At 41.3% G+C, this 27,685-nt stretch overlaps 1 protein-coding gene across 1 annotated transcript in view; it reads left to right on the plus strand.

The window, feature by feature from the left end:
• Positions 1-27,685, plus strand: part of RYR3 (ryanodine receptor 3) — a 470,522-nt gene that overhangs the window by 295,502 nt on the left and 147,335 nt on the right. The window contains exons 37-40 of the mRNA XM_044925248.2: positions 978-1,178; positions 8,670-8,772; positions 9,568-9,705; positions 26,179-26,452. Coding sequence (XP_044781183.2) covers positions 978-1,178; positions 8,670-8,772; positions 9,568-9,705; positions 26,179-26,452 — 716 coding nt within the window. The remainder of the gene's footprint in view (positions 1-977; positions 1,179-8,669; positions 8,773-9,567; positions 9,706-26,178; positions 26,453-27,685) is intronic.

The raw sequence follows: 27,685 nt of genomic DNA on the forward strand, positions 1-27,685 counted from the left end.
TAAGCAAGCTGAGTGCAAAATGCTTCTGGATTTTCATGATTTTCCCAATTTTTTATACTTGTCTAACACTCAATCTTAGCATTTTGTTTTTTTAAAAAAACTTGCCTTTCTCAGATGCTCCCTAGTCACTCAGCTTCATTTTCCTATTGTATTGACCCACATGACTTTAAATGGTAATTATAATCACAAGTAGAATGGGTGTAAGAGATGGGTCCCAGTTTACCTGGTGGGAGCAGAGGCTGTCCTGCTGGGTGAACAGCACCCCACCACCAGGGGCCTTGTCTATGCCCAGACACGCTAGAGGGTGCTCCTTAGTCATGTGTGTGGTGTTAAGTGGAGATGAGTGAACAGAACTTCTGCTTTAGTAAAAATATGCAAAAAACACATAAAGTATGGCAAGTGCCTGGCACAGTGTCTGGCAAATAGCTGGTGCTCAGTAAGCTACAGCTGTTGTTTTTTTATTAGTATAAATTCTAATATGATAAAATTAGCTATAACAATCCCAATAAATTGATCAAACAGTGCCGATAAGCAAAAGCAATGAAAGATTCAGAGAGAAACCAAAGACTCACTTACCCATCATCTAGAACCAGAAGACGTCAGGGAAGAGACTCAGTCCTCAGATGTGCGATTTGGTGATGGTCTCTGTACTGAGCTTTGAGCCCTGGGAGAACACCCTCCTACATGCTGTTCTCTGTCTCCACAGGTAGATGTGCTCTATGTCTAATGAGCCCACTTCCCTGTTGTAGTTCTGGTCTCAGCAGTGAAGAACTGGGCTCTAGGTTCAAATACTATTCCAGAGTCATCCAGTAATAGCCAACTTGGACTCCAGTAATAGCTCTGTGGTTACTGTGTGACACTGGGCAAGTTCCTCAAATTGTCTAAGCCTCAGTGTTACCGTCTGTAGATTGGGAATGATAATTGCATCACCAGGGAACATGAAGCGTTATTATATTCTCACGTGTGTACACTTACAGATGTGTGAGCTGCTCAGCTACCTCTGTGACTGTGAGCTGCAGCACCGGGTGGAGGCCATTGTGGCCTTTGGTGACATCTATGTCTCCAAGCTCCAGGAAAATCAGAAGTTCCGCTACAACGAGCTCATGCAGGCCCTGAACATGTCTGCGGCCCTGACCGCCCGGAAGACCAGGGAGTTCCGCTCGCCCCCACAGGAACAGGTGAGAACCTTCCAGCCTGTTCCTAGGGAAGAACGGCACCCTCTGGAGCAGGGTACACACAGCCTTTATGTGAAAGGGCAGCCATGAGAGCTAAGGGAGATGGAAAGACCCCAGCCAGCACCAGCAGACAGGCTAGTCCTGGGCTGAGCTGATAAGCATCTGCCAGGCATCTTGGGTGGGAAGATAACCTTCTGAAACCGCATGGGGAGGGGGCCAGGCTTTCTCCCATCCTGCCATCCCACATGCCAGGGCCTCTGTCAGTAAGGCAAAGGCCAGGTCACATCACATCACTAGACCAGCATCCTGCTTCACCCTTTAGAAGAATTTTTGTCTAGTCCATCCAAAAGCCACTCCTCTCCATCAGAGAGCAACAGAATATGGTCAGCATTTCCTGATTCATGAGGGCAGGTGCACATTCTTTCTTATCTGAGGGCCCAAACCTCTCACCCAGTTATGGAGACCCCTCTGGAATCCACCCCCCAACTCCAGCTCCAGGAAGCCTGGAGAGCAGAAGTTGGGTGAGGAAGTCCCTCCTGTGATGTTCTGTCTCCATTCTCTGTGGTCCCCGCCTTGGCCTCACTCAGATGGAAAGACTGCTTGGAAAAGAATGAAAATCCTGAGAAACTTGCAGATAACAGAGGGACATCTTGTAAAATAATAGTTTCCAGTCGTTCCTGCTGCCCAGCTGTTCACATATATCCTGTAAGCCATTCAGCAAGGCTCCCTTAGCATTCAAGGGAGAAGATAGATCTTTCAGGGAAGAAATTCATTTTCTGTCTCCAAAACCAAATCTTTGGATCTTATACATATTTGATAAGCAGCCTATCCATAAATTGTTGTCAGTGTGATTACCACCACTTTATATTAATGACTCCACCACAACTTGGTCCAATTACTTTCCTAAAACCTGTTTAAAGCCTGTTTTATAGGCTACAGATATTTATACTGGCCTAAAAAGGAACTGCCTCTCTGGGTTTTTTAAGATTCCTTTGAATGATACTGGCCTTGATAAAGAGCAGATCCACCTGCTTCACAACCCTTTGCTAGACGCAAAATGAGAGGCCCTGTGGATGGATGGGAGCAGATAGTTTGTGCTGTGCTAAGGAAAACGGAGTGAGTGCAGTGAGCAAAGTGCAGTGAATTATTCTTGAAGGCTTTACAAATGTTGTCAGGCTGCTTTTAGACTGGCAACAGGTGTGAACATTCCCTATTTCGGCTGGGCAGATGCTGACTCACATTTGTGAAAAATGGGATGGCAGATAATGTGGTGATTAAAACACTGGCGTTGGCTTCAGAGCCTGGCTGCCATTCCGGCTCTGCCATCACTCACGGTATACTTATTACTTCTCTCTGTCTCAATGTCTTCAGGCTGCAAAATGCAGATAATGTTTGTGAAAATCCCACGAGATAATTCACTTAGTTTGCTTGGCAGGAACTCAGCCACACAGTAAACATTCTATAAGTAGGAAGGGCTCTCATCAGTTTTCGTGTCAGAGGTATTTGCCTTTGCCTCATATGCCATGTTAGCTCAGTTGGTAAAGAATCTGCCTGCAATGCAGGAGGCCCAGGTTCAATCCCTGGGTGGGGAAGATCCCCTGGAGAAGGAAATGACAACCCACTCCAGTATTCTTGCCTGAAAAATCCCATGGATAGAGGAGCCTGGCAGGCTACAGTCCATGGGGTTGCAAAGACTCAGACACGACCTAGCAACTAAACCATGTTCTATGACCTTCTGTCAGTGAGTCAGTGACTAGAGTTTACTCATGTTTTCTGGCATGTCCTCAGCTCAACCAGGACTGCATTGTCCATCTGACATTATCTTTATCGACACAGCTCATGATCCTGGCTCCTGGAAGAACCCTTTCACTCTTGCTGCATTCTGCCTCCTTACCTTCTCTTCTGCCATCCTCTGAGCTCACCATCACTTCCTCCTTTAACCTTGTAGGCAGTCCTCTGAACAATCATTTCAGACCCCTTTCAGAAGTCTCAAGAACTTCTTTCCTTATGTGTTAGACCAATGATTCGTGAGCAGACATCAGAATCCCTGGAAGACTTAATAAAACACAGATTGCTGGTCCCACCTCTAGGGTTTCTAATTCAGTAGGTCTTGGGTAAGTCCTGAGAATTTGTATGTTTAGTAAGTTTTCAGGTGATGCTGAGGTGTCCAGAAATGAAATAAAAGAAGGGACACTCTTACCAAACTCAGTAGTCTCCTTTGCCGCCCCTCCCAGAGTATTCATTTCGAGAAGAATCTGCCAATAGAACTTTCTAAATAATCAAGAATTTAATAAAGGATTTGGAGGATTTCAGTCAATTTCAGGGCATAGGAATGCAAGATCACTTGGAAAATAAGATACATAGGAATTAGAATTTTAAAACAGTGATATGATTACCTCACTCTTCTGTAACTTTTGAGAATAAAAAAGAGGTTTTCAGCCCTATATTCATTCACTGTTTAAAAAGATGAAATAGAAACATACATGGGGGATGTAACTAAGTATAAAGGTAGTAAAGCTAGGATTAGTCCAGTGATTGTTGGCAAGTTATTCAAGCATAGTCAGTAAGCCTTTCACTTTGAAAAGGACTTCATTTAGAGGGTATGACCTGTAGCAGAAAATTCAGCTCACTCCCATTTTTAGTTATGCCCTGAGGGCTCCCACTTGCTTCCTAAATGTTCTACCAAAAGGAAAATCTTTCAGTAAAGAAATTAACTTTTTGATTCTTGGAACCGGATCTTCAGATCTTACTTTAATGAACAACTCATTGATATATGTTGCTGATACAGTTAGCATAATTCAACCAATTTTACCATCATGAAACAACTACAAAAATAACATTTCCAACCTGTTTCATGCATATTATACAAACAATACTTTCAAAAAAGTATTTGCAGTAGAAGCTTTGAATAAGGATCTTCCTAACAATATTAAATAAGGTTCATAGTTTAATAAAAGATATTATAACTGTTTTCACCTAGAAATCCCAAACAAAAGGAGAAAATACCCCTTTGCCTGGTGTTGGGTTACCCTATATGATAGAGTAAAATGGACAAGATTGCCTCTGGTTATTTTTATTTACTTACTTATGGCTACGGTGGTCCTTTGTTGCTGTGCGTGGGCTTTCTCTCTAGCTGTGGCGAGCAGGGGCTACTCTCTCGTTGTGGTACGCAGACTTCTCATTGCAGTGGCTTCTCGTGTGGAATACAGACTCTCAGCACGTGGGCATCAGTAGATGCGGGTTCAGTTGCATCTCACGGGCTTAGTTGCTTCGCAGCATGTGGAATCTTCCCAGCCAGGAACTGAACCTGTGTCTTCTGTATTGGCAGGTGGATTCTTAACCTCTGGACCACCAGGGAAGTCCTACCTCTAGTTATTACTTCAGTGCCTTTACTAACCAGGGTCATGGGTCTGTGGAAGAATTTAGACATCAAGGAATCTGAGTGTTAGCTTTTTTTTTTTTACCAAATTTTCATTAATTTCTAATAGCCGTTCTTTCAATTATTGAAGTAGGCAGCAAAGCAAATACTTGACTTTGTCACCCACAGAGATTGTATATTTTTTCATATGGTATCACAGTGGTTCTAATACTTGGTAATATCATTTACATTCATCACTGCTTCAAGGTCGCAGTGGGTATGAGGGCTGCCCCAAGATCTTTTGTCTAATGAATTAATAAATAAGTATATATGTTGCTGCTGCTGCTGCTAAGTCACTTCAGTCATGTCCTACTCTGTGCGACCCCATAGACAGCAGCCCACCAGGCTTCCCCATCCCTGGGATTCTCCAGGCAAGAACACTGGAGTGGGTTGCCATTTCCTTCTCCAATGCATGAAAGTGAACAGTGAAAGTGAAGTTGCTCAGCTGTGTCTGACTCTTCATGACCCCATGGACTGCAGCCTACCAGGCTCCTCTGTCTATGGGATTTTCCAGGCAAGAGTACTGGAGTGGGGTGCCATTGCCTTCTCCAAGTATATATGTTACTATATCACAAATATGTTTTTTATGATCTTGATAATTAGATTTCATTGTAACTGTTTCTCTTTGTAATCCCTTATATTTTATTTTAGGTATTTAAAATATTAATTTGAGAAAAACATCCATGAGTTTCACCACACTGCCCAAGTAGGACATGCATGCTCACTAACCCAATTGTGTCTGACTTTTGCAACCCCACAAACTATAGCCTGCCAGGCTCCTCTGTCCATGAAATTTTCCATGCAAGAATACTGGAGTGGGTTGCCATTTTCTATTACAAGGGATCTTCCCAACACAGGAATAGAACCTGTGTCTCTTGCATCTCTTGAATTGGCAGGCAGATTCTTTTCCAATGAATCACTGGGGAAGTCAGGGTAATCCATGGCACAGAAACAGTGAAGCATCTCTGACATAAATTGTAAAGGAAAGGATGATAGGCTGGCTTCAAAACATAAAACTGACATGTCAAGAAAAATTCTATAAAGAAAATTAAAAGCTCACTAAAAACTAGGAAATGTATTTGGAATTGCAACCCCATGGACTGTAGCCTACCAGACTCCTCCATCCATGGGATTTTCCAGGCAAGAGTACTAGAGTGGATTGCCGTTTCCTTCTCCAGGAATATATATTACCAAGAGAAAATAGTCTATAGAGATGTGCAAAACACTTGCCAATTAATTTTTAAAAGATAATCACACAACAGAAAAATGGAGGAAGAAAGTGGATGGGAAATTTATAAATGATGAGATAAAAATAGTCCTTCTGTGAGAAAAAACAGTTCAACCTTACCAATTAAATGCAAATTAAAGCAACAGGGATATGACATTTTTTACTCATTAGATTGGAAAATATTTGAAAATATGTTAACTCTCATTACTGTAATGGCGTTGGCAAAGTAATACACACTCTTGTATAAAGTTGGTAATAATGCAAACTGTTGTGAGCTTTCTGGAGAGCAATCTGGCAATTCATATCAAAAGCCATTAAAATGTACAAACCTTTTGATCCAGGCATTTTGCTTCTATGAGTTTATCCTAAGAAAAAGAACAGAGATGTGAACAAAAATTCCATAAAAGGAAATTCAAACTGACTTTATTTACAGGGATAAAAAATGAAAGCAACTGAGATATTTCAGAGCGGATCATTAATTTTACATACATTTTATATAAATCGCTGTTCATCCTTGTGATGAAATGCAGTGCACCTGTAAGAGATCGAGTTAAGAACATTTTAAAATTCTTAAGATAAATGCCTTATGATCCAGCAATCCCACTGCTGGGCATACACACTGAAAAAACCAGAAGGGAAAGAGACACGAGTACCCCAATGTTCATCGCAGCACTGTTTATAATAGCCAGGACATGGAAGCAACCTAGATGTCCATCAGCAGATGAATGGATAAGAAAGCTGTGGTACATATACACAATGGAGTATTATTCAGCCATTAAAAAGAATACATTTGAATCAGTTCTAATGAGGTGGATGAAACTGGAGCCTATTATACAGAGTGAAGTAAGCCAGAAAGAAAAACACCAATACAGTATACTAACGCATATATATGGAATTTAGAAAGATGGTAACAATAACCCTGTGTACGAGACAGCAAAAGAGACACTGATGTATAGAACAGTCTTATGGACTCTGTGGGAGAGGGAGAGGGTGGGAAGATTTGGGAGAATGGCATTGAAACATGTAAAATATCATGTATGAAATCAGTTGCCAGTCCAGGTTCGATGCACGATACTGGATGCTTGGGGCTGGTGCACTGGGACGACCCAGAGGGATGGAATGGGGAGGGAGGAGGGAGGAGGGTTCAGGATTGGGGAACACATGTAAACCTGTGGCGGATTCATTTTGATATATGGCAAATCTAATACACTTATGTAAAGTTTAAAAATAAAATAAAATTAAAAAAAAAAAAAAAAATTAAGTTGAAAAATTGAGTTTCAAAAAAGTCGAGTTGGATTGTAATCTCAATCTGCCTATATAAAGATATTAACTAAAATATTAATGGCAGCTATCTCAGTGGGGAGATGTCAGTAAATTTTCTTCTTTAGCCAATCAAGTTCTGTATTACCTTTATAATCAGAAAAAAGGAAAAGCTACTTTTATTTTTTTAGCAACTCAGTTTATGGCTTTATTTCACTAGTGTATTATTTACGTCTTTGTATTCTCATGACCCATCTCTCCAAAGATCATTTAAAATGCATGCCCTGAATGCATGACTTTCTTCTCAGAATCATGCATTCCTTCTTAAAGGCAGGAATTAGAGCCATAGTCACCAAAATAGTTATTCCAAAGAAGGAGGGTAGAGACAGTATTTTGGTGATGTAAAGCAATATTGCTAGAATATTTTCTTTTCCTTTTTTTGCATTTGTAGTTGGGTCCCCTCCCAGTTGTTGAGGTTTGGTTAACACAGAACATTGTAGAGCTTAAGGTGTACAACCATAATCACTTGATATCTGTCTATATTGTGGAAGGACCATCACAGTGATTTTAGTTAACATCTGTCACCTCACATAGTTATGAATTATTTTTCTTATGATGAAAACTTTTAAGATCTAGTCTCCCAGAGGGGGAAGGAGAGAGCAGGACAAATTGAGAAAGTTGCACTGAAAGTCACACTAGTACATGTAAACTAGGTAAGGATGAGGTGGTCAGATGGCATCACCGATGCAATGGACATGAGTGTGAGCAAACTCCACGAGATAGTAAAGGACAGGGAAGCCTGGCGTGCTGCAGTCCATGGGGTCACAAAGAGTCAGACACGACCGAGCAACTGAACAAGGAAGCAGTGTGAGAGAAAAACCTTGTGCTGAATATATTTTGTACTTATTTTTTATTTATGTGTATGTTGCCTAATATGGCAAAACCAATACAATATTGTAAAGTAATTAACCTCCAACTAAAATAAATAAATTTATATTAAAAAAATAAAATAGATTTAAAAAATTAAAAAATTAATAAGAATTAATAGGAAAAAATAAAATAGATAGCTAGTGGGAAGCTGCTGTGTAACACAGGGAGCTCAGCTCAGTGCCCTGTGATGACCAAGAGGGGTGGGATGGGGGGTGGGGGTGAGGTGGGAAGAAGGCTCAGGAGAGGGGGGACATATGTGTACTTATGGCTGATTCTTCTTGTTGTGCAGCAGAAACCAACACAACATTGTAAAATAATTATACTCCAATTATAAATTTAGAAAAGATCTATCTTAGCAGTTTTCATGCACAGTGTTGTTACATTACTACCCCAGACTTACTCATCTCATAACTTGAAGTTTGTGCACTTTTAAAAAATATTTTTAGTTTTTTTTATTGAAATATGGTTGATTTATAATGTTTCAGGTGTACAGCAAAGTGATTCAGTTATAAAAAGCTATTTTTAAATGTTGGCTGTCTTTACACACACACAAAATCGAGTTAAAAGTTTGCAAAGAATGTTAGGTATCTAAGGTTGGATCTGAGTTCTTTAGACAGACATTGAGAACCAACTAGCCAATCTTTTTTGCCCTTCCAAGATCAACATGCTTCTTAACTTTCAACTGGGGGAGAACTGCCCATGCCCAGAAGAGATCCGGGAAGAGCTGTACGACTTCCATGAGGACCTTCTCCTTCACTGCGGTGAGCTTCCAGATAAAAGCTTTATCCAAGACAAGGCTGTTCATGGTTCCTTGGTTAGAAGTTCATGGGAGGTTGTAAAGTTAGTTTCTGTTTAAAATTATAGTGCTAATTGTCCAAGAAATAATTCTTTCCAAACTGTTTGGGTCAGAGAAGATATAGGACATAATCCTGGGATAATACATGACTGAAACTCCTTCTGTCTACAAGAAATGTTGCTGAGATCTAAGAGGGGATTGGGTCTCTGAAGAAGGAAGAAAAGAAAAGATCTTTATATAAACCTCACCCAATTTATCTCAAGTTAGATATCTGGGACACTCTTCCCAAATGAACCAAGATTCTGATCACCTTTGCTTTTTAGCTTCTGCAATGATAGGAGTATGACCATGTCTGCCCTTAAGGACTCTAAACCAGCCATTTCTACTTTGATATGTATCTGTTGGTTTTAAGTGCCCATCAACAATTGCACTGCTTTTGAAAACTATGTGGATAACAGATGACTTTTTCATTTGAAGTAACAGATTGTTAACTGTTTCTTTCTAGATACTCTGGAGCCCATTTGGAGTATGGGTTAGAAAAACTTAAGTCTTGGGGTTGAAATTACTTTATGTTTTTGCATACAAGAAATTATCATTTAAAAAGCTTGCCAAAAGACATGTAGATAAATATTTATAGGAGGCTGCCTATAGTATATTTAGAAAGTTCCAAAGGATGGAAAGCAGTGTTTCTATGTTCTTTCAATTATCTGGTGGCTTTGTGTACTGTTTGAGGTCGTCCCTCTTTCTGTGGCTTGCTTAGGGGTTCCCCTGGAAGAAGAGGAAGAGGAGGAAGAGGATTCCTCCTGGACTGGAAAATTCTGTGCCTTGGTGCAGAGAATCAAAGGCGCTCCCAAGCCAGAGAAGGAGCAACCAACAGAGGAAGGAGAGAGATGCCCTAGTAAGTTCCCGTGCCTTTCCATCATGGTGCTCCCAACCCAGGGCTCTTCTAAGGCATAATTAAAGTAAAGTGAAAGTGTTAGTTGCTCAGTCGTGTCCACCTCTTTGTGGCCCCATGGACTGTAGCCTGCCATGGATTCTCCAGGCAAGAATACTGGAGTGGCTTGCCATTCCCTTCTTCAGGGGATCTTCCTGACCCAGGGATCAAACTCAGGTCTCCTGAATTGCAGGGAGATTCTATACCATCTGAGCCACCAGGGAAGCCCCTAATTAAGGTAATGAACTTCCTAAACATATATTGTGGGGTGGAGAAGGGCTGCTTAGCTTCCAGGAAGCATCTGGGCATTCTGTTATAATTGATGCTCTTAATGCTCTATATCTGGGGCTCTGCTTTCCTTCTGACTTAAGGAGCTTACTTTCAGAGTCTTCTGAAAGGGATAGATTGCTTGGTAGGTCTGCTCTTGTCTGTCTACTTTTAAATGCCTGATACCTGTACACAGATTTCTGTTTTTCTTTCTTTTATGTTTTCATAGTCTTCCTCTTGTAACCCTCATTGTTCTTGTCATTTTTGTTTGTGGTTCCTTTGCATTGAAAATCGCCCCATACTGTCTGAGCTACCAGGGAAGCCCCTTAGCAATCAAAGGGAATAGGTTGTGGAGTTTGGAGCAGGGGAGTTTGTTTTCATTTGGGGGCTATGATTTTCCTAATACAACACCCTAGAGGACTTGGACCTTCTATCTTTCAACTTTCCTGAACCTTGTTCAAATCATTTTTCTAATCCTTATAGTACAGATAATTCCTACCATTGAACTATTCCCATTTTGAAACAAGATCATTGTTTGTAGTGCAAGACAGTTTACTGTCCATAAACTATCTATACTTCAAGAAGAAGATTGTCTGCATATTATAATCAGTCTTCTCTGTACTATGAAATTATGCAAAGATTTTACTTGTCTAAAGAAGAAGGAATTTTCCAGGTTTAATATAGTTGTCTTATTCCCTGTTCCTATCCATCTTAGAACATGCTTTCAAACTATAGACTAGAGCAATAGACTGTCAAGATATGATCAGTTTTTCTGAAAACACTGCTTTGGGGTTCATACATCTTACTGCCCTTTCTATTGACCTTCCATCTTTGTCATACTATCTCTGAAAGGAAAGAATCGTCCCCATTTATCAGCAGAAGTGTTGAAGCCTCAAAAGAGTGTCTGGGGTGCTTGGCAGCAGTTGCACTGGCAACCCTTGATCGGTCCTATTTCTCACCATGGAGGGGGGAGGTCTTTGGTGAAAACATGCCAGCATGATTCAAAGGTTCAGAAAAGTGAGTTTAGAGTTCCTTTGTGGTTACTGCCAAAGCAGAACTAAAAATAGACTGAACTGACCCACATTACCTGCGGAGAGTCTGTTTTTAAAACAGATGCTTCTTTCTAAGACAATATGTCACGACCAGGGGTCCTCCAAGGCGACCACTTCATGTTAGGTAAATAGAGTCAGTTAGATGAGCCCACCTGGTTCTAAAGTCTCCCTGACTCTAAGAATGGTTTTCAAGCTCCAAGGACTACAGTGGTTAGCATTTGCTACCCCGGGGTTCAGGCAGAAAGATTATGTTGTATCTGTTCTGGCAGGACATGCAGAACAACCTGAAAGGCCACTCCAGCAGTGGGTGTATCTGAGGTGCTCAGGCAGTGTTTCTAAGCCTCCTTAGATTCTCTCCAATCAGCTTCTCCCTGAGACATACACACACAGATACGTCCTCCAGGAAGTCTTTTTTTTCCACCTCATCTTCCATCTCCCTACCCCTGCCACATTATCACAAAATTTCTAACAGGGCATGTCATCCAGGGCATGACACCAATTTCTAACATTGCCATGTGTCTTACAAGGCAATGTCAGGAAAGTCATGCCACCTTAGGCAAAGTATTTTTTACTGGGACTTAGTACAGAGACCACATCTTACTCGTTTCTACATTCGCCTCATCAGCACACATCTTTTTGACCTCTAATACGTGTTAATCATTTGAGACTCACAAAGATGAAGAAAATGTGGCCCTAACAGACAAAGGAGGAAATGGGTGTGGACAGTCAAACTCCATATAGCATGAGGTCAGGTGTGCTATAGTACAGATAAAAGTACAGATAAGGGACAGCAGGTGGCCAAAGGAGGGGAGTGAAAACTCCATAAAGGTTATAAATTGGTAGATGTAAGAGGGAAAAGTATTTTTGATGAAAGGAGCTACTTCAATAAAGCCCAGAGGCAAAAAAAAAAAAAATCATATTCCAAGAATGGCAGTGAATTGAGATTGGCTGAATTGTAAAAGGAATAGAATGAGGAAGTGTAGGAAAGGCGGGGTGTCTTAGAGCAGCGTGTCCTGAAAACTCCAGTGGTTCACAGTCTCAGAGTGTGACATGTGGCTGTTACCGTGCATTTTATACTTCTTGGCCTTACAGCTGCCAGGAGGGAGGGGCTGGCACGTGGTGTACCCACTGTGTCCTGAGTGTTGTCCTGGCACTTCTTTGAGTATTACCTCATTTAACTCTCCCAACAAAAATATGCAGTCAACAATGTTATTCCTATTTTACAATTGAAGAAACGGATGTAAAGACAGGTTAAATAACTTGCCAGGGTCACACGGAGAGTAGCATAAAAATTCAAATCTTTGTTTATCCCACAGCAAACAACCAGATATAGTGGCAGCCAGGTCCCCGTTTTGTATGCTAGGCAGCTAAGCCTGAGAGAAGTGAAGTAATGTGGACAAGGTTCTGGCAACAAGTGAAAAAGAGGCCAAGATGAGAATCACGCTCCATATCCAGGGCCCCTGATCTTTGAGAACTGTGCAGGGATGCTGTGGAGGGGGCGGGGGTGGGAGAGGGTAGGGGAGGATGGAGAAGCTCAGAGATCAAGGATGCTTGACTAGGAGCTTGCCTCAGCATCAGTTTATTCTGCACACTGAATACACATAGACACTAAAATAAAAGCAATTTGATTACCTTCCCAACAAGGTAAAGACAGAGACCCCAGGTCCCTGAGTCTTTTGCTGTCCCATCTGTGTCCCGTCTTCGTTCCAGGGCTTTCAGGGGCTTCCCTCCCTAGCACATCAGCAAACATCACCTGTTCTCTCTGTGCTCTCTTCCCCGTTGTCATCATCGGTCATTTAATCGCCTGAATGTTTTCGAGAAAGTGATTATGAGGCTGGTTGACTGATTTCAAAAACAACAGGCTAATTATCTCCATATGATGGATGAGACCCCAGGAGGCTGCGGAGATGGGCTGGCAGAAGTGCAGTCTCACGGATGCTTTGTGAGGCTGCCTCTGATAGGAAGGGGTGTCCGGCCAGCTGGGGAAATGGTCCTGGGGGTGACGCACTTGCTTCACAAGTGGGGAGGCTCTAGCCAAGGTAGCAAACCACTGAGAGAGGGAAACAGATTTAGCAGAAATACTCAGCCACCAGGAGACTGTCCACGCACAACCAGCCCTGAGAGCCAAGGTCAAGGGCAGCCAGACCAGGGGGACTGGGAGTTTTGTGGGGTCCAGTTGTGCAGAGACAGGAGAGGCTCATCTCTTGTACAGCCCTAACTCCTATGCTGCCTCAGCCTATAGACCATCTATAGACAGGAACCATGATTTGTTTATTAAATTGTAGTGTTTCTTTGCTTAAATAAAAAGTAAAGCGAGGATTAGTCTAACAACAGCCATCAGTGTTGGGGAAACTTAATTCCTACCACATCTGTCTTTTCTGTTCTTACCTGATGATCTGGAGAGTTAAGTGATGATTCAGGTACCGCATTTAGCACAGAGTCAGACTCACAAGAAGTTCTTAGCAAATATTGGCTACTACTGTTTTGATGAGAAATAGAGTGTTCTAGCAAGCTGCCTAAACTTTTACCCTTATTTCCCAGACAGGGAAGCCAAAAGAGAAGGAAACAAGTATGCATGTCTACAAATTAAATATAGAGCTGAGATGAAGGAGAGCGGGGTGCTTTCTTAGATGTTCAGCTGCTTGCCATGGAGCCCAGGGAGGCGGGGCAGCAGGGGAGTTGGCACATGATGTGCCTCTCGGGGTCTGACAGCCAGTGCCTGTTCACTGGGCCCTGATGACACAACATAAACAGAGCGGTTCTTTCTTGTCAGTGGGGAACAATGTCCAGTTGTCTTTGCAGGCTTTGCCTTTCAGGTTTTCAGAGCCTTGCAGCCTTGCTCTCAGGGATCTCTATAGAATCCTTGTTCTACTGAAATGAGGTGAAAGCAGTACCAAGTGCACAGCCCAAGCCAGAGAGGCACCAGGAAAGCTCAGAGAAATTGTTTCATTACTAAGTTGCGTCTGACTCTTTTGCAACCCCATGGACTGTAGCCCGCCATGGACTGTAGGCTCCACTGTCCATGGGATTTCCCAGGCAGGAATACTGGGCTGGGTTGCCATTTCCTTCTCCAGGGGATCTTCCTGACCCAGGGATCAAACCTGCATCTCCTACAATGGCAGGCAGATTCTTTACTGATGAGCCACCTGGGAAGCTCCAGAGATATTAGCATGATGAATTTTCCAAATATCCTTGAAATGTATGGATTTAACTTTCTCCCTAACCTTTTCTGCTAAGAAGTCGTAGGTATTTGGCCACTTTATAACACAGAGCAGACTTTCAGCCCAGAGGAAGCTCTGGAGCATGGAGCACAGAGGGCATGACACTCTCCCTAGTAAATCTTCCCAACTAAATCTAGCGGGTGTTATTGTGCCATCTGACCCCTGACACAAGAAGGGCTCTTTCTCCACCAGCAATCAGGACAGTCATCAGAAAGGCCATCAAGTTGCCACAGCTCATCTTCTCGATGTAAGTGATTAGCGATGTGCAGTGATGCTTTGATAATGGCCACTTCTTCTCCAGGGTCAGTAACCACTGGCATTTAAAGATTTTATTTCCTCAGTCTCAGATTTTACTATTAGCAAGTGCAAGCTGGGTAACATGGTGATAAGGCTGGTTAGCATTAAAATTCAGTGGTAAAATTCTTAGTGCTTATCAGTTTAACCCAATGAAGACATAGGTGTTCATTTCACCATTTTAATAAATAAGGACAACCCTTTCAAGAACTCAGTGGGTCGGATAGACACAGAATTGTAGAATATTAAGCCACAAGTGACTTGACTTCATACAAGTGAACAGAGCCACAGAGAGATTAAGCATCTTGACCAAGGTCTCACAGGCGAAGCAGGAACCAAGTACCCAGCACTCTTGTCACTAGATGACACACTCATTCATTTTCTTCAACATGAATTTTATATTGTTCACTTCATTTTATTGGTGAAGAATCTGAGCCTCTTGGGAAAGTGACTAATCTGCCCAGCTCAGAGTCAGTTAGAAAAAGAGCTAAAGCTTTATAATCTTCAGGATTTATTTCTGAATCCATTTTGGAGTTTATGAAGAGCGCTTCTAAGCAGTATAATATAAATTTAAAGCATTAATAAAGATAACTATTTTTCTGAATTTTACAAAGCTATTGAGAGTAAGCAGTGCTAAGATGGTAACATAGATGGGTTTAGACTCCAGCAGGCAAGGTTTGATTCCCAGCTCTGTCACTTACTGCTTATGATATTAAGCCAATTTCTGAAACTTTTCTGTTTTAGTTTTCTTGTCTGTAAAAAGAGAATAATAATAGTTCCAGTCTCACAGGGTAGGAGAAGGGAATATAAGAATTCAGTAAAGCAGTGCTCAGTTTAGTGTTCTGGTACTTAGAAGTTGGTGTACCTTTCAGCTCCTGACGTGAATTTAAAAGGTATAGTTCATACATAAGAACTTCACTTCCATGTTTATCATTTCGGGTGCTTTCAGTAAAAAAAAGAACAGAAAACCCAATTCAGATGGAGTAGCTGATAAAGGAATTTATGACTGGTGTATCTGGAGGTGATGGCCGCAGTCCCTTTGTTGAATTAATTCCTTGGCTCTCCTCACCTCCACAGCCAACATGGTGACTGCATTTCTGGGCCTCATCCATGAACAACAGTGTTCAAGGGAATGGTGAGAAGGTTTCTTCTACTCTGGTATTCAAGGCAAGAATCCTGCGATCACTTTTGACTGGAGAACTTGATCAGGGGTCAACTGTTGACCCAATGGGTGTGACCTAGAAAATAACGTGCTGCTGACTTCGTCGCCAGAGCCACCTTTGGAGGAGGGTTGGGTCCTTTCACAGAGGAACATGGCCATGAGGTACAGAGGCAGGTATCTGTACAAAAGCAGGGTTCTGTTAAGAAGGAAGAAGGGTCAAATAGATGCTGACTCGGTGGTCAGGAATATTCAATATGCCATGACGGTCATCACCTCCAGCATCTTTCATTTATTCCGTGGGTAGTGTTGAGATGTATGCAGTTCTGCGCTTGATGTTCAGAAAGGGAGTAGAGGCCAAAACGCTGTGTTATAGGAACTAGACAATGTGCTGTCTATAACATGTATGCGTTATCTAATGGGCCATCGCGGTTCTGTGGTGAGTACTTTCTGCGTTTACTGTCATTCGCGTTTGACACAAGCCCTGGGCCAGATCCAGACAGTCTTGGCTTGTGTCACCCACGCTGTCATTTATCTACTCCAGTTGCCTCAGCAAAAACTTCAAAAACTAGCTCGCTCTCAGGTCTGATGTCTATAGCGCTTGCTCACTGAAATGCTCCTGTCTGATTCGAATCTTCAGAAAAGGAGTCAAGTATCCTCAACCCAGGACTTTCTATCCATGAGACTATGTCAGTTTCCTGCCCTGCTGTAACAAATCACCACAAATTTGGCGGCTTAAGGGCTTTCCTTGTGGCTCAGCTGGTAAAGAATTCGCCTGCAATACAGGAGACCTGGGTTCAATCCCTGGGTTGGGAAGATCCCCTGGAGAAGGGAAAGGCTACCCACTCCAGTATTCTGGCCTGGAGAATTCCATGGACTGTATAGTCCATGGGGTTGCTAAGAGTCGGACACGACTGAGTGACTTTCAGTTTCACTTTTGGTAGCTTAAAGCAGCACAAATTCATTACCACCCAGCTCTAGAGGTCGTAAGTTTAAAATGAATTAGTAGCATTACAGTTCTTCTGGGGAGAATCCATTTATTGCCTTTCCCAACTTTGAAAGGCTGCCTGTATTTTTAACTAGTGGCCCTCCAGCAGAGGTGCCAGTCCAACCTCTGCTTCTGTCATCACAGGTCCTTCTCTGACTCTTAACCTTCCTGCCTCCCTCTTATAAAGACCCTTGTGATTACATTGAGCCCACTCAGATAACCCAGGATAGTCTTCCCATCTCAAGATCCTTAATGTAGTCACATCTACAAAGCATCTTTGACATGTCAGGCAACATGGTCACAGGTTCTGAGAATTCAGAGTTGAACATCTTGGCGGTGGGGTGGAGGGGCCTTATTCAGCGTACCTCAGGGAGGAAGAAAGCAGAGGTTGAAATACACTTGTTCTTCCTACTTGAAATTGATCTACCACCTGTTATGCCTCCAGAGCATTTACGGCATACCACAAGCTGACTTTTAATCACCCAGAATTTAAAAATAAGTCTACGTAATTAAGAGGCGCATAATTATTTTTCTTTCCCCATTGTAAGTGTGAGCATTATAAATTGCTTTCTAAGTTTAAGTACAGTGCAGTTTTGTTCGCTCCTTCTCCACAATGTAATCAGAATACTTTTTCTTCCAAACTGACCCAGATTTAGGAGCACACTCAAAGAAATGTCACAGCAGCCTAGGCTTGGGAATCTGTAAGATGTTGGGATTTGCTTTGCCAGTGACCAACATCTGCTCTTTGATATTAAGCATGCACCTCATTGCTTGATGGCCAGTTGGACTGTGGTCTAAATTTAGGGATGAAAAGATTCTTTCCAGACCTCTGAAGCCTAAAAATTTAAACCTGTACCTTGAGAATAAATGACCTTTCTCTTATTGTAGTTGGTACTGCAAAGCTGGTAATTTGACCATTTAGGAAAGAGTTATACCAAGAATGATGGGTGACTCCCTAGAGAATTTTCTTGCAAGTTTCACAGAATAATGGACTTGAGATTCTGAGGTTCAATAGCTAGTTATAAAGTGACAAGTGGAAGGAAATAAGAAACCTACAAATAAATACTGGGCTCCAAAACTAATATATTAAACCTAGGTCTAATTTGAAGACACTCTAATCCTTTCTTCTTATATGGAGTATCTATCTGACCAGTCAAGAAATCGAGTAGTGAAGTCGCTGTTTCTCTTTTAGACTATCTTTCAGTCATCAAGTCTCCCTAAATAATACAGTGCCTTAGAAATATTTCCACTCTGAGTTAACCTGAGCAATCATTTAAAATGTGGCTTCTAGATCATATACTTGATATAATTGCCTGAATGTGACTATCCCTAATTACACTAATTACAACAGTGGAGTGTGAGTCCGAAAGTTAATAATTTCATAAACGAAGCCATTTATAATCATCAAGGAAACCACGCGTATACATCTAGCTTCCCAAAGGCATTCTGTTTCATAGGAGCTGATTTTATTTCCCATCAGAAAAACAAGAGCTTGGTTCCATATCTTTCTTTCTTTTTCCTTTTTGAAAAAAAGCACTATAGCTTTTTTAAAATCCCATGAGCTGAACCATTCAGTGCACTTGACAAGGCCTTCTTGGAACAGGTAAATCGGTGGATAAAAATCCTACACTTGCAACCAAGACTGTGGAAGCAACTTCATCACATGGGCGGGGGGGGGAGTCTAAGTAGAGCAGCTGGACGTCTGCGTACATGTGGGAGACAGAAAGAGGGGCCAATCATGAAGGCAAATGGCAGATTGACCTCTTCGCCTCACTTTTATGTTTTGCCTAGAGCCTCATCCCCTTCAGGAGGTGTGTTTCTTTTCTCTCTCTCTCTCTCTTTTTTTTTTTTTTTGTAGTTTAAACAATTTTATCTTCAATTGATTAACCATGTTATGTTAGTTTCAACTGTACAGAAAAAATAATTCAGTCATACATACACAAGTATCTATTCTTTTCAGACTCTTATCCCATGTAAGTTTTTACAGAATATTGAGCAGAGTTCCCTGAGCTATACAGTAGGTGTTTGTTTATCTATTTTAAATATAGCAGTGTATATACTTGTCAATCCCAAACAGGCTATCCCTTCTCCAACCCTTCCCCTCCGGTAACCCTAAGCTCATTCTCTAAGTACAGAAACAGACTCCCAGACTTAGAGATGTTTTTCTTGTGAACACCAAAGTGTTCTCAGTCATGAAAGGGCAGCGTTTCCAAAGATGAACTTAGAAAAACAGCAGAAATGAAATCAGTATTTAGTTGTATCTGTCTCTGCGTAAGAAAGAGATTTAAGTATTCTTGAGAATCATCTCCATTGGCTTTTCTGAAAATCCTTCGAAAATTGTCAGCACTTTGCATTGATACCAGAACAACAACAAACAATAAGTATTTACTACATGAACTACTTGTGTAAATTATCTTTTGAAAGGAAATGGCATTGCAAACCATCGGAATGTGTTTTCTCTCAGATCATTTCATATCTTCCTTGGAAGATAAATTCATGATAGAATTTTTTCCTCCTTGCTTCTTTAGTCTCCATGCAGTATGGACCTACAGCTTCCCCTGTGGCTCAGTGGTAAAGAATCCACCTGCCAAGCAGGAAAGGCAGGTTCAATCCCTGGGTCAGGAAGATCCCCTGGAGAAAGGAATGGCTCCCTATTCCAGTATTCTTGCCTGGGAAATCCCATGGATAGAAGAGCCTGGCGAGCTACAGACCCTGGGGTCACAAAAGTCAGACAGGACTTAGTGACTAAACAGCATCAGCAATATGGACTTATTCTAGAAATATAAAGAACTTCAGATAAAGGACTCATCATTAAGGGGAAAAGTAAGAGAGGAAGATCTGATCATTTCTCTTCTCTGATTTCTTTTGGGCATGTGTATTATAATGGAAGTTGTACCTTCTTATAAATGGTCTCATTTCTAAATGTCCTGGGCAAATACAGTTTTACCCATTATTTTACACTTTATTTACATATTTAGTTTTCTCAGCTAGGCTGCTGTGGGTAGTAACTGTGTCTTGAAATAGTTTCATATAGAGTACTTTATTCAGTATTGGGCATGTAACAGAAAATGTCATTCAATTGATAAGCTAACTTAGGGGTGACATAACTGGAGGTAATTCACCTACTAAGATGAGGACAGAAATGGATGAGTGAGGTGTGTCCTGAGGCGTGGTTACACATGGCCTCCAGAGCAAACCCTTCTAGAGCAGAGCACCCTGGTTTCAGGTGTTACTGAGAATAAAGTCTTTGCTGAAGGGTCACCAAATGTCAGGGGCAGAAAATTAGTGCTTCCCTCTACAGCCTGCAGCCCTCCTTTTCTCTGTGCCTCACTGTACTGGCTGCAAAGCAGGCTGCAGAAGGCCTGGCTGCCTCAGTGTCAAAGATACCTGGCTCCCTCCTTGCTCCCAAGGTGACTCATCTTCAACCCAAAGGAAAGAGGGAAGCTTAGGGCCCTTCAGGCTGGTGGGAACCCTTTGGTAATGAATGAATAATGGCCAGGATTCAATTTTCAAAATAATGATTCTTTAATCTTCACTTTATTTCTCACGTGAGCTGTCTTACTCTCTTTATGCTCATTTAATTTACCTCTCATCCAGAAACAGAGAAAGCTTCCTAAGGCACAGTTTTCAAGGTTCTGGTCTCAACCACTTGATTAGAATCACAATCTAACGGAACAGGGTTTATCTTAGCCAAAGGGAATGATTTGCCTTCCAGTAACAGCCATCCCCTAAGGTAGACCCTTTTATAGAGACAGTGATCCTCTAAATTTCAGCCTTGAGGCCCCTTTATGCTCTTAAAACTTCCCAAGGATCCCAATATGCCTTAGTTTATGAGGGTTGTATCTATTATATTACACAAGTGAAACTAAAATAGAATTTAAAACTGAGATTTTTTTAAATATTTGTTAATTCATTGAAAAATAAAAAACCCACTTATGCTTAATGAAATAAGTCAGAGAAAGACAAACACAGTGTATTTATCACCTATGTGTGGAATCTAAAAAATAAACAAATGAATATAGCAAAACTGAAACAAACTCACCGATTTAGAGAACAAAGTAGTGATTAGCATTGGGCACAGTGGGGAGAGAAAAGAGGGGAGGGGCAAGATTGGACAGGGGAGGAAGAGATACAAACTATTATGAATGAAATAAACTGGTGGATTCATGTTGATGTATGGCAAATCCAATACAATATTGTAAAGTAATTAGCCTCCAATTAAAATAAATAAATTTATATTTAAAAAAAAGAAATAAACTGTGGTGATATCATGTACAGCACAGAAATATAGCCACTATATTATAACTTTAAATCAAATATAATCTATAAAAATATCAAATAAGTCTATTGGACACCTGAAAATACTATAATATTATAAATTAACTGTACTTAAATACATAATAATAGAGTAAACCCATTACATGTTACATAAATAATTTCTATGAAAAACAACTAAATGTTTAATAATTCAAAAAAGGATTCGTGATATTTTGCATTTTTATAAATCTCTTATGTCTGACTTAGAAGATAGCTGAATTTTTTTTTTATTCTTATGTCTGGTTAAAGAATTGGCCTCAAACAGATATATAGCTGGAAAGAGAAGGAGTACTATTGGTAGCCTTTTCAGATAATTGTGGATATTCTTTTGATACTATGTTAAGTCTCAGCAAGTAATAGTTCCTCAAAAGTTATTTGCTATGTGAAATTTGAAATAATAGTAAAGACTTTTCTTTATTGGGTTATATAACAATCCATTGGTCTATCTCATTTGTTAATGGATTCTTTTATCCATGATGTTTTTTGTAACATTACACATTGATCATTGGGAAATGACTGGTTCACTGAGTTATACAGGGCTTTCAAATGTCGACACAGTTTATTATAAACTGTTTCTTAAATTACATTCATTAATATCAACAACTTAATCAAAAAAGTCTTTAAATGTTGGGAAGCTGTCAAACTCACAGTGGCAGGAAAACATTTTTCCAAAATTCTAGTTTTCTCTTGAAAGCTTGAATTTTAAACTTGGCAACAAGTCCTAAGAGTTGTTTTCCTTGAAGTGACAGGCTTGTTTCATTTTTAAGAAAATATCTGTCAGTTACTCAAGTGTGATTAACCATAGTTTGTCTGTTGTTCTCTTAATTAAGGTGGCATTCCAAGAAAGAAGCAGCTGGTTTAGCTAGCAACAATCATGACAATCACACAGGTGTTTTTCCTCAGGAAAACCACTGGTCTTTGTACAACAGAAGTGCTTTAGAAATATGTATACTCAGGAATCTGTTGTTCAGTTCAGTCACTCAGTCATGTCCAACTTTTTGCCACCCCATGGACTGCAGCACCCCATGGACTCCCTGTCCATCACCAAGTCCCGGAGTTTACTCAAACTCATGTCCATTGAGTTGGTGATGCCATCCAACCATCTCATCCTCTGTTGTCCCCTTCTCCTCCTGCCTTCAATCTTTCCCAGCATCAGGGTCTTTTCCAGTGAGTCCGTTCTTCACATCAGGTGGCCAAGGTATTAGAGTTTCAACTTCAGCATCAGTTATTCATTGTTAATAAAATTAATAATCTTTCTATGCCACTCAGAGCATTCTAATGCAAGCAGTACTGGTCGTTGGTCTGGTAATGCAGCAGGAAAGCATAGAGTTTGGTGCCGCTGTCTTGAGTTTGTGCTAAGGACCCAGCTGTTGTTTTTGTTTGTTTTTGCCCCACTAGTTTTACCCACTATTTTTTGCACCATTAATGCAGCTGATCACACAATGAAAAAGGCAAATAGCATCTTAGAATTATTATGAAAGTACAACAGGCCTTGCAAACTGCCTGAAGGGTCTTGGAGACCCCAGGGGTCTGTGAACCAAACTTTTATAGTTACTGGCACAGATAGCATAAGAGTTACCTTTTTATTAAGCCCATGGTTTGTGCCAGAGATGGTTATGTGCATTAATTATTTTAATCCCCAGATATGCAGTTACATGAAGAACCTATCACATTCTAGAAAATGTGTTCTTTTTAACCTCTCTACCCTGGTTCATTTATGCTGCTCCGTTGCTAGTTCGTGGGAACTAATTAAAGTCTGAGCAATTTTCAACAGCATTGCTTCCAGGGGTATAAAGCTCCATTTTCCCAGTCCCAGAGGTGTTTAGACCTTTAAAAATTCATAATTCAGCCTAGGTTTGCTTGGTGGGTGCTAGGTCTCCAGCATATGTCAGGCCGCAAAGTACACCGTGCTTCTCAGGGCTCTTAAGAATGTTTCTCCCCCGTCCCCAGTTTGTTTTCTTCTCATAGTTATACTTTCTCTCACTTTCCAAACCTTGGTCTCACAATCTGAAACCTTATCCAACAAGAATGGTCTTAAATGCTGTGCCTTCTGCTGAGTTACATCTGCCTATCGATACACAATGATGAGGTGCTTTTTCTGTCAGGAGCTTGAGGGCCACAATTTTTTAACTGAACATTAACTTGGTCACACATAGATAATTGTTTATCCCATTGCCTCACATATACGTTAAAGGCTGACCTGGACAAAGAACCCATGGGGCACTTCCTGTTCTGCCCTTTCAGGCTAAAGAGCTGTTTGCCAGAAATGGACTCAGGGCCACAATTTTTTAACTGAACATTAACTTGGTCACACATAGATAATTGTTTATCCCATTGCCTCACATATACGTTAAAGGCTGACCTGGACAAAGAACCCATGGGGCACTTCCTGTTCTGCCCTTTCAGGCTAAAGAGCTGTTTGCCAGAAATGGACTCACAGACATAGGGGACAGACTTGTGGTTATCTATGAGGAGGGGTTGGGGGAGAAGGATTGGGAGTTTGGGATTAGCAGATCCAAAGCTATTACATACACATTGGATAACAAGGTCCCCTGTATAGCACAGGAAACTGTATTCAATATTCTGTGATAAACCACAATGGAAATGAAAATTTTTTAAAAGACTGTGTATATATAATATATATACACACACATATACATAACTGAATCACTTTGCTATACAGCAGAAATTAACACAATATTGTAAATCAACTATACAAAAATAAAATCTTGCCCTTTCCAAAAAAAAAAAAAATAGCTATTTCCTTTCCCATTTGCCCTCTCATGAGGTGTTGCGCTGAAATGAACCATTCTCTAGGCTATAAATGTTGATTTGGATTGATAAGTCAGTGTGTGGCTAAGAGCTCACCCGAATCTTGAACCAATCTGAAAGACAGGTTAAGGGAATATTTACATGGTTTCATTGTGACTCTGTAGAACTCCCTGTTGAAAAGAGGATGGTCCTTGAGCTGATTAATACTTCTGGTTGCTTTTCATGTGTGGCAGGGACTGTGGTCATGTGTATTATCTCTGCAATGAATTTGGTTTTAAGTATTGAGAACTGTAATTCTTTCAGTCCAAAGTCAGGCTTAAGAGGAAACTGTACATACAGGACCGGGTAAGCTTATGTTGCATACAAGAACATCTATGGTTTTCTCCTGCTTTTATTCATTAGTGTGACTATTAAGTAGGAGAAACAGAAACTTTTACATTTGACTGCAGAGGAAACAAGTTCCTGAGAGGAGACCAGGCTTAGATGGTAAATAACTTTTCTCCCCCAGAAAGTTCAGGTATTATCTAACCTAACAAATGTTAGTCAGCAATCCCTGCCTAGTGAGTTCTCTTAGGAACATCTTTTAACTGTGCTTCTCTCTGCCTTGGGTATCCTTTTTTTTTTTTTTTTTTTTTAAAGTTTTTTAGCTTATGTCTCCTGTCTAAACCTAAAATATCCCCAGGGTTGATAGACACAGAAGTAAATTGAATTAATCCTTTACATCTAGATCTCTTCTGGAGCTTTGGTAACAAAGTTCAGTTTTCATATCCTTATGATGAGCTGTTATCGTATGTAGAGAAGACACCTGCCATATTTAGTGTCACAGAGGTAGAAAACAATATAAGATGGGGCACAGGCTACTGAAAGCATCTGAGTTTATTCCCAGTGCTTTCAGTGAAGGACTGCTCAACCCTCATCAGCCCCTGAGCTCTGCCTTTATCACTGGTCTGAATTAAGGGCCTTGGTGCCATCCATACCTTGCAGGAATGTGCGAGGCAGAGCTGGACTTGGAAGCAGTTATAAGAGCAGCGTGTCTCACCTGTGTTACAGCATCTTCTGGAAATGTGCATGACATGGAGGGGGGTGAGAAGTGCCTCCCAGACGTTCTGGCAGGATCCCCTATCACACTGTCCTCCTGCTCAGATTTGCATCTCCCTTTTGGTCATCTTCCCACACCAGTGCCCATCAGCACTTTGCGGGGGCCATTCAGCTCAACCTGTGAAGGTCGCAGTGCTGGTTTGCTTCCCACTTGAGCCATCTTTCCTTTACTTGTGCAGCCAGTGGTGTTTCTGTGCAACCAGCATGAGCCCTGATATATTCTGAATTCACTCATACTGGATTCTCCCTTGATGCTTGTGAAGCATCTGACACAGTGTCAGCGGACTCCTGCCAAAGATCCAGGACAACACAGTCAGTTCAGCGGGTGATGGTCAGATGTCTGGTTGCAAAGTCTTTGGACCTAATAGAAGGTTCTCAGTCTACTTCTCTCCATCCCCTAGTGTATTTTTATGTTTGTGTCATCTCAAATATAGTTTAGAGTTCTTGAATCAGTGGTATGGCTTACTCAGTTCATGGTGGATAGTATCTTTAGAATACTTGGAGGATAGTATTTATGGTAGCAGAGAAGGCAATGGCACCCCACTCCAGTACTCTTGCCTGGAAAATCCCATGGGTCGAGGAGCCTGGTGGGCTGCCGTCCATGGGGTCACTAAGAGTCGGACACGACTGAGCGACTTCACTTTCACTTTTCACTTTCATGCATTGGAGAAGGAAATGGCAACCCACTCCAGTGTTCTTGCCTGGAGAATCCCAGGGACAGGGGAGCCTGGTGGGCTGCCGTCTATGGTAGAGAAATCCTAGCACTTAATAGTGCTTTACTCCTAAGAGGCAGTGCCCAACGTCTTCTTATGTTTTCGTCCATCCAGAATCACTCCCCACTCTATCCTGTGACACTTATACACAACCGCATCTTGGTGTGTATTGCATTGTATTACAAAATAAGGATAAAATGTAGCTTTTAAGTCAAAATGAAAATGTGAAGAACCAAGTTGTGAGCACCCTGATGGCAAGAAGGCATCTTATTTTGTCTTCTATGTCCAGCATCATTCAAGCATCACTGAATGCCATTTAATCCAAATAGAACATTTAGCTTTCTCAGTTCAAATTGAAGATATTCATTTATTATAATATGGCTCATGCACCTACCTTTCAGTATGCATTCTACTCTGTGTGCCATAATCCACCTTTAAGAATTTTTTTAACCCTACCCAGCTGATGTTGTACGTTACGACTGAGTGAAGTGACAGAGTGCACAGTGCTCCTGAGCCTCGACAGCCACAGTACTGGTGCTTCCCCTTGTCCTTCCAGCAACCCTGAAGGAGCTCATCTCACAGACCATGATCCGCTGGGCCCAGGAGGACCAGATCCAGGATGCAGAGCTGGTCCGGATGATGTTCAACCTTCTGCGGCGGCAGTACGACAGCATCGGGGAGCTGCTGCAGGCGCTGCGCAAGACCTATACCATCAGCCAGACCTCCGTGAGCGACACCATCAGCCTGCTAGCTGCCCTGGGCCAAATTCGCTGCCTGCTCAGCGTCAGGATGGGCAAGGAGGAGGAGCTACTCATGATCAACGGGCTGGGGTGGGTCATTCCCATCAAGGGCAAGCTTGCAGAGGAGGCAGTTCTGAAATCAAGTCACATAAAAACCTCTGGGTTCCCCATCCTGATTTCACTCGTTTTCAGATTATATGCTCATTAAATCAGTCCCCTTCAATAACCTCAAAGACCAGACAGTGGGCTACTTGGGGTGAAGGGCCGTGGCCAGAAGGAAGAGGAAGGAATCTTGGAAAAAAGCAGATATTTAGTTTGAATCTGATGAAAATAGTCCCAGGGAAGCAATGAAAAAATTCAAAGGAGGGGACAGTGTGTTCAACCCAACAAGAGAGAGACTTTGAGCACCTAAGGTTTTGACTGGAAATCTTCTGCGACTTCCCTTTGAATAATTACAGCCCTTTTCCTCCCTTTTCTTGGGAGTAGAGTCATTGTCATCAATTCTTCAAAATGTGTTTCCTCGTGACAGTAGCTTATAGATCTTCCTTAGAAGCCACATCACTAGAAAGATTGAATTTTATTATTTGCTTGTTTTTGTTTTCATAATTTAAATTTTTTAAGTTTTAAACAATTTTAAAGGTTGCTTCCCTTTTACAGTTATTACAGAATATTGGTTATATTCGCTGTGTTGTACAATATATGCGTGAGCCTATCTTACACCCAACAGTTTGCACCTCCCACTCCCCTACCCCTGTATTGCCCCAGCCTCTCCTCCCCACTGATAACCCCTAGTTTGCTGTCTGTATCTGTGAGTCTACTTCTGTTTTGTTATATTCACTAGTTTCTTATATTTTTTAGATTTCACTTATAAGTGATATCATACAGTGTTTGTCTTTATCTGTCTTATTTCACTTAGCAAAATGCCCTCCAAGTCCATTCATGTTGCTGCAAATGGCAAAATTTTCATTCTTTTTTATGGCTGAGTAGTATTCCATTGTATATGTATACCACAAGAAAGAATGCACTTTAGATATCAAAAAGATTTCCTTTAATTAGGTAACATAGTTCTATATTGCAGATGAGAAACATAAAGCCCCCCCAAAAAAATTCACTGACTAACCCACAGTTTTACCTGAATAAAATCGAGCACTAGAACCATAGTCTCCCTGCTGCTGGAACCGTCATCCTACCACCCTCAAACCAGCAAAGTAAAGGAGCGTCACTGAGACCAAGAACAGGGATGCTGGCAGTTGAGGCAGGATGAGGGGATGCATGCATTCCTTAAATTCATTTCCAAAGAGGACTCTTACAACAGAGGTGAAG

The sequence above is a fragment of the Bubalus bubalis genome, chromosome 11, assembly GCF_019923935.1.
Source record: "Bubalus bubalis isolate 160015118507 breed Murrah chromosome 11, NDDB_SH_1, whole genome shotgun sequence".
NCBI lineage: Eukaryota > Metazoa > Chordata > Mammalia > Artiodactyla > Bovidae > Bubalus > Bubalus bubalis.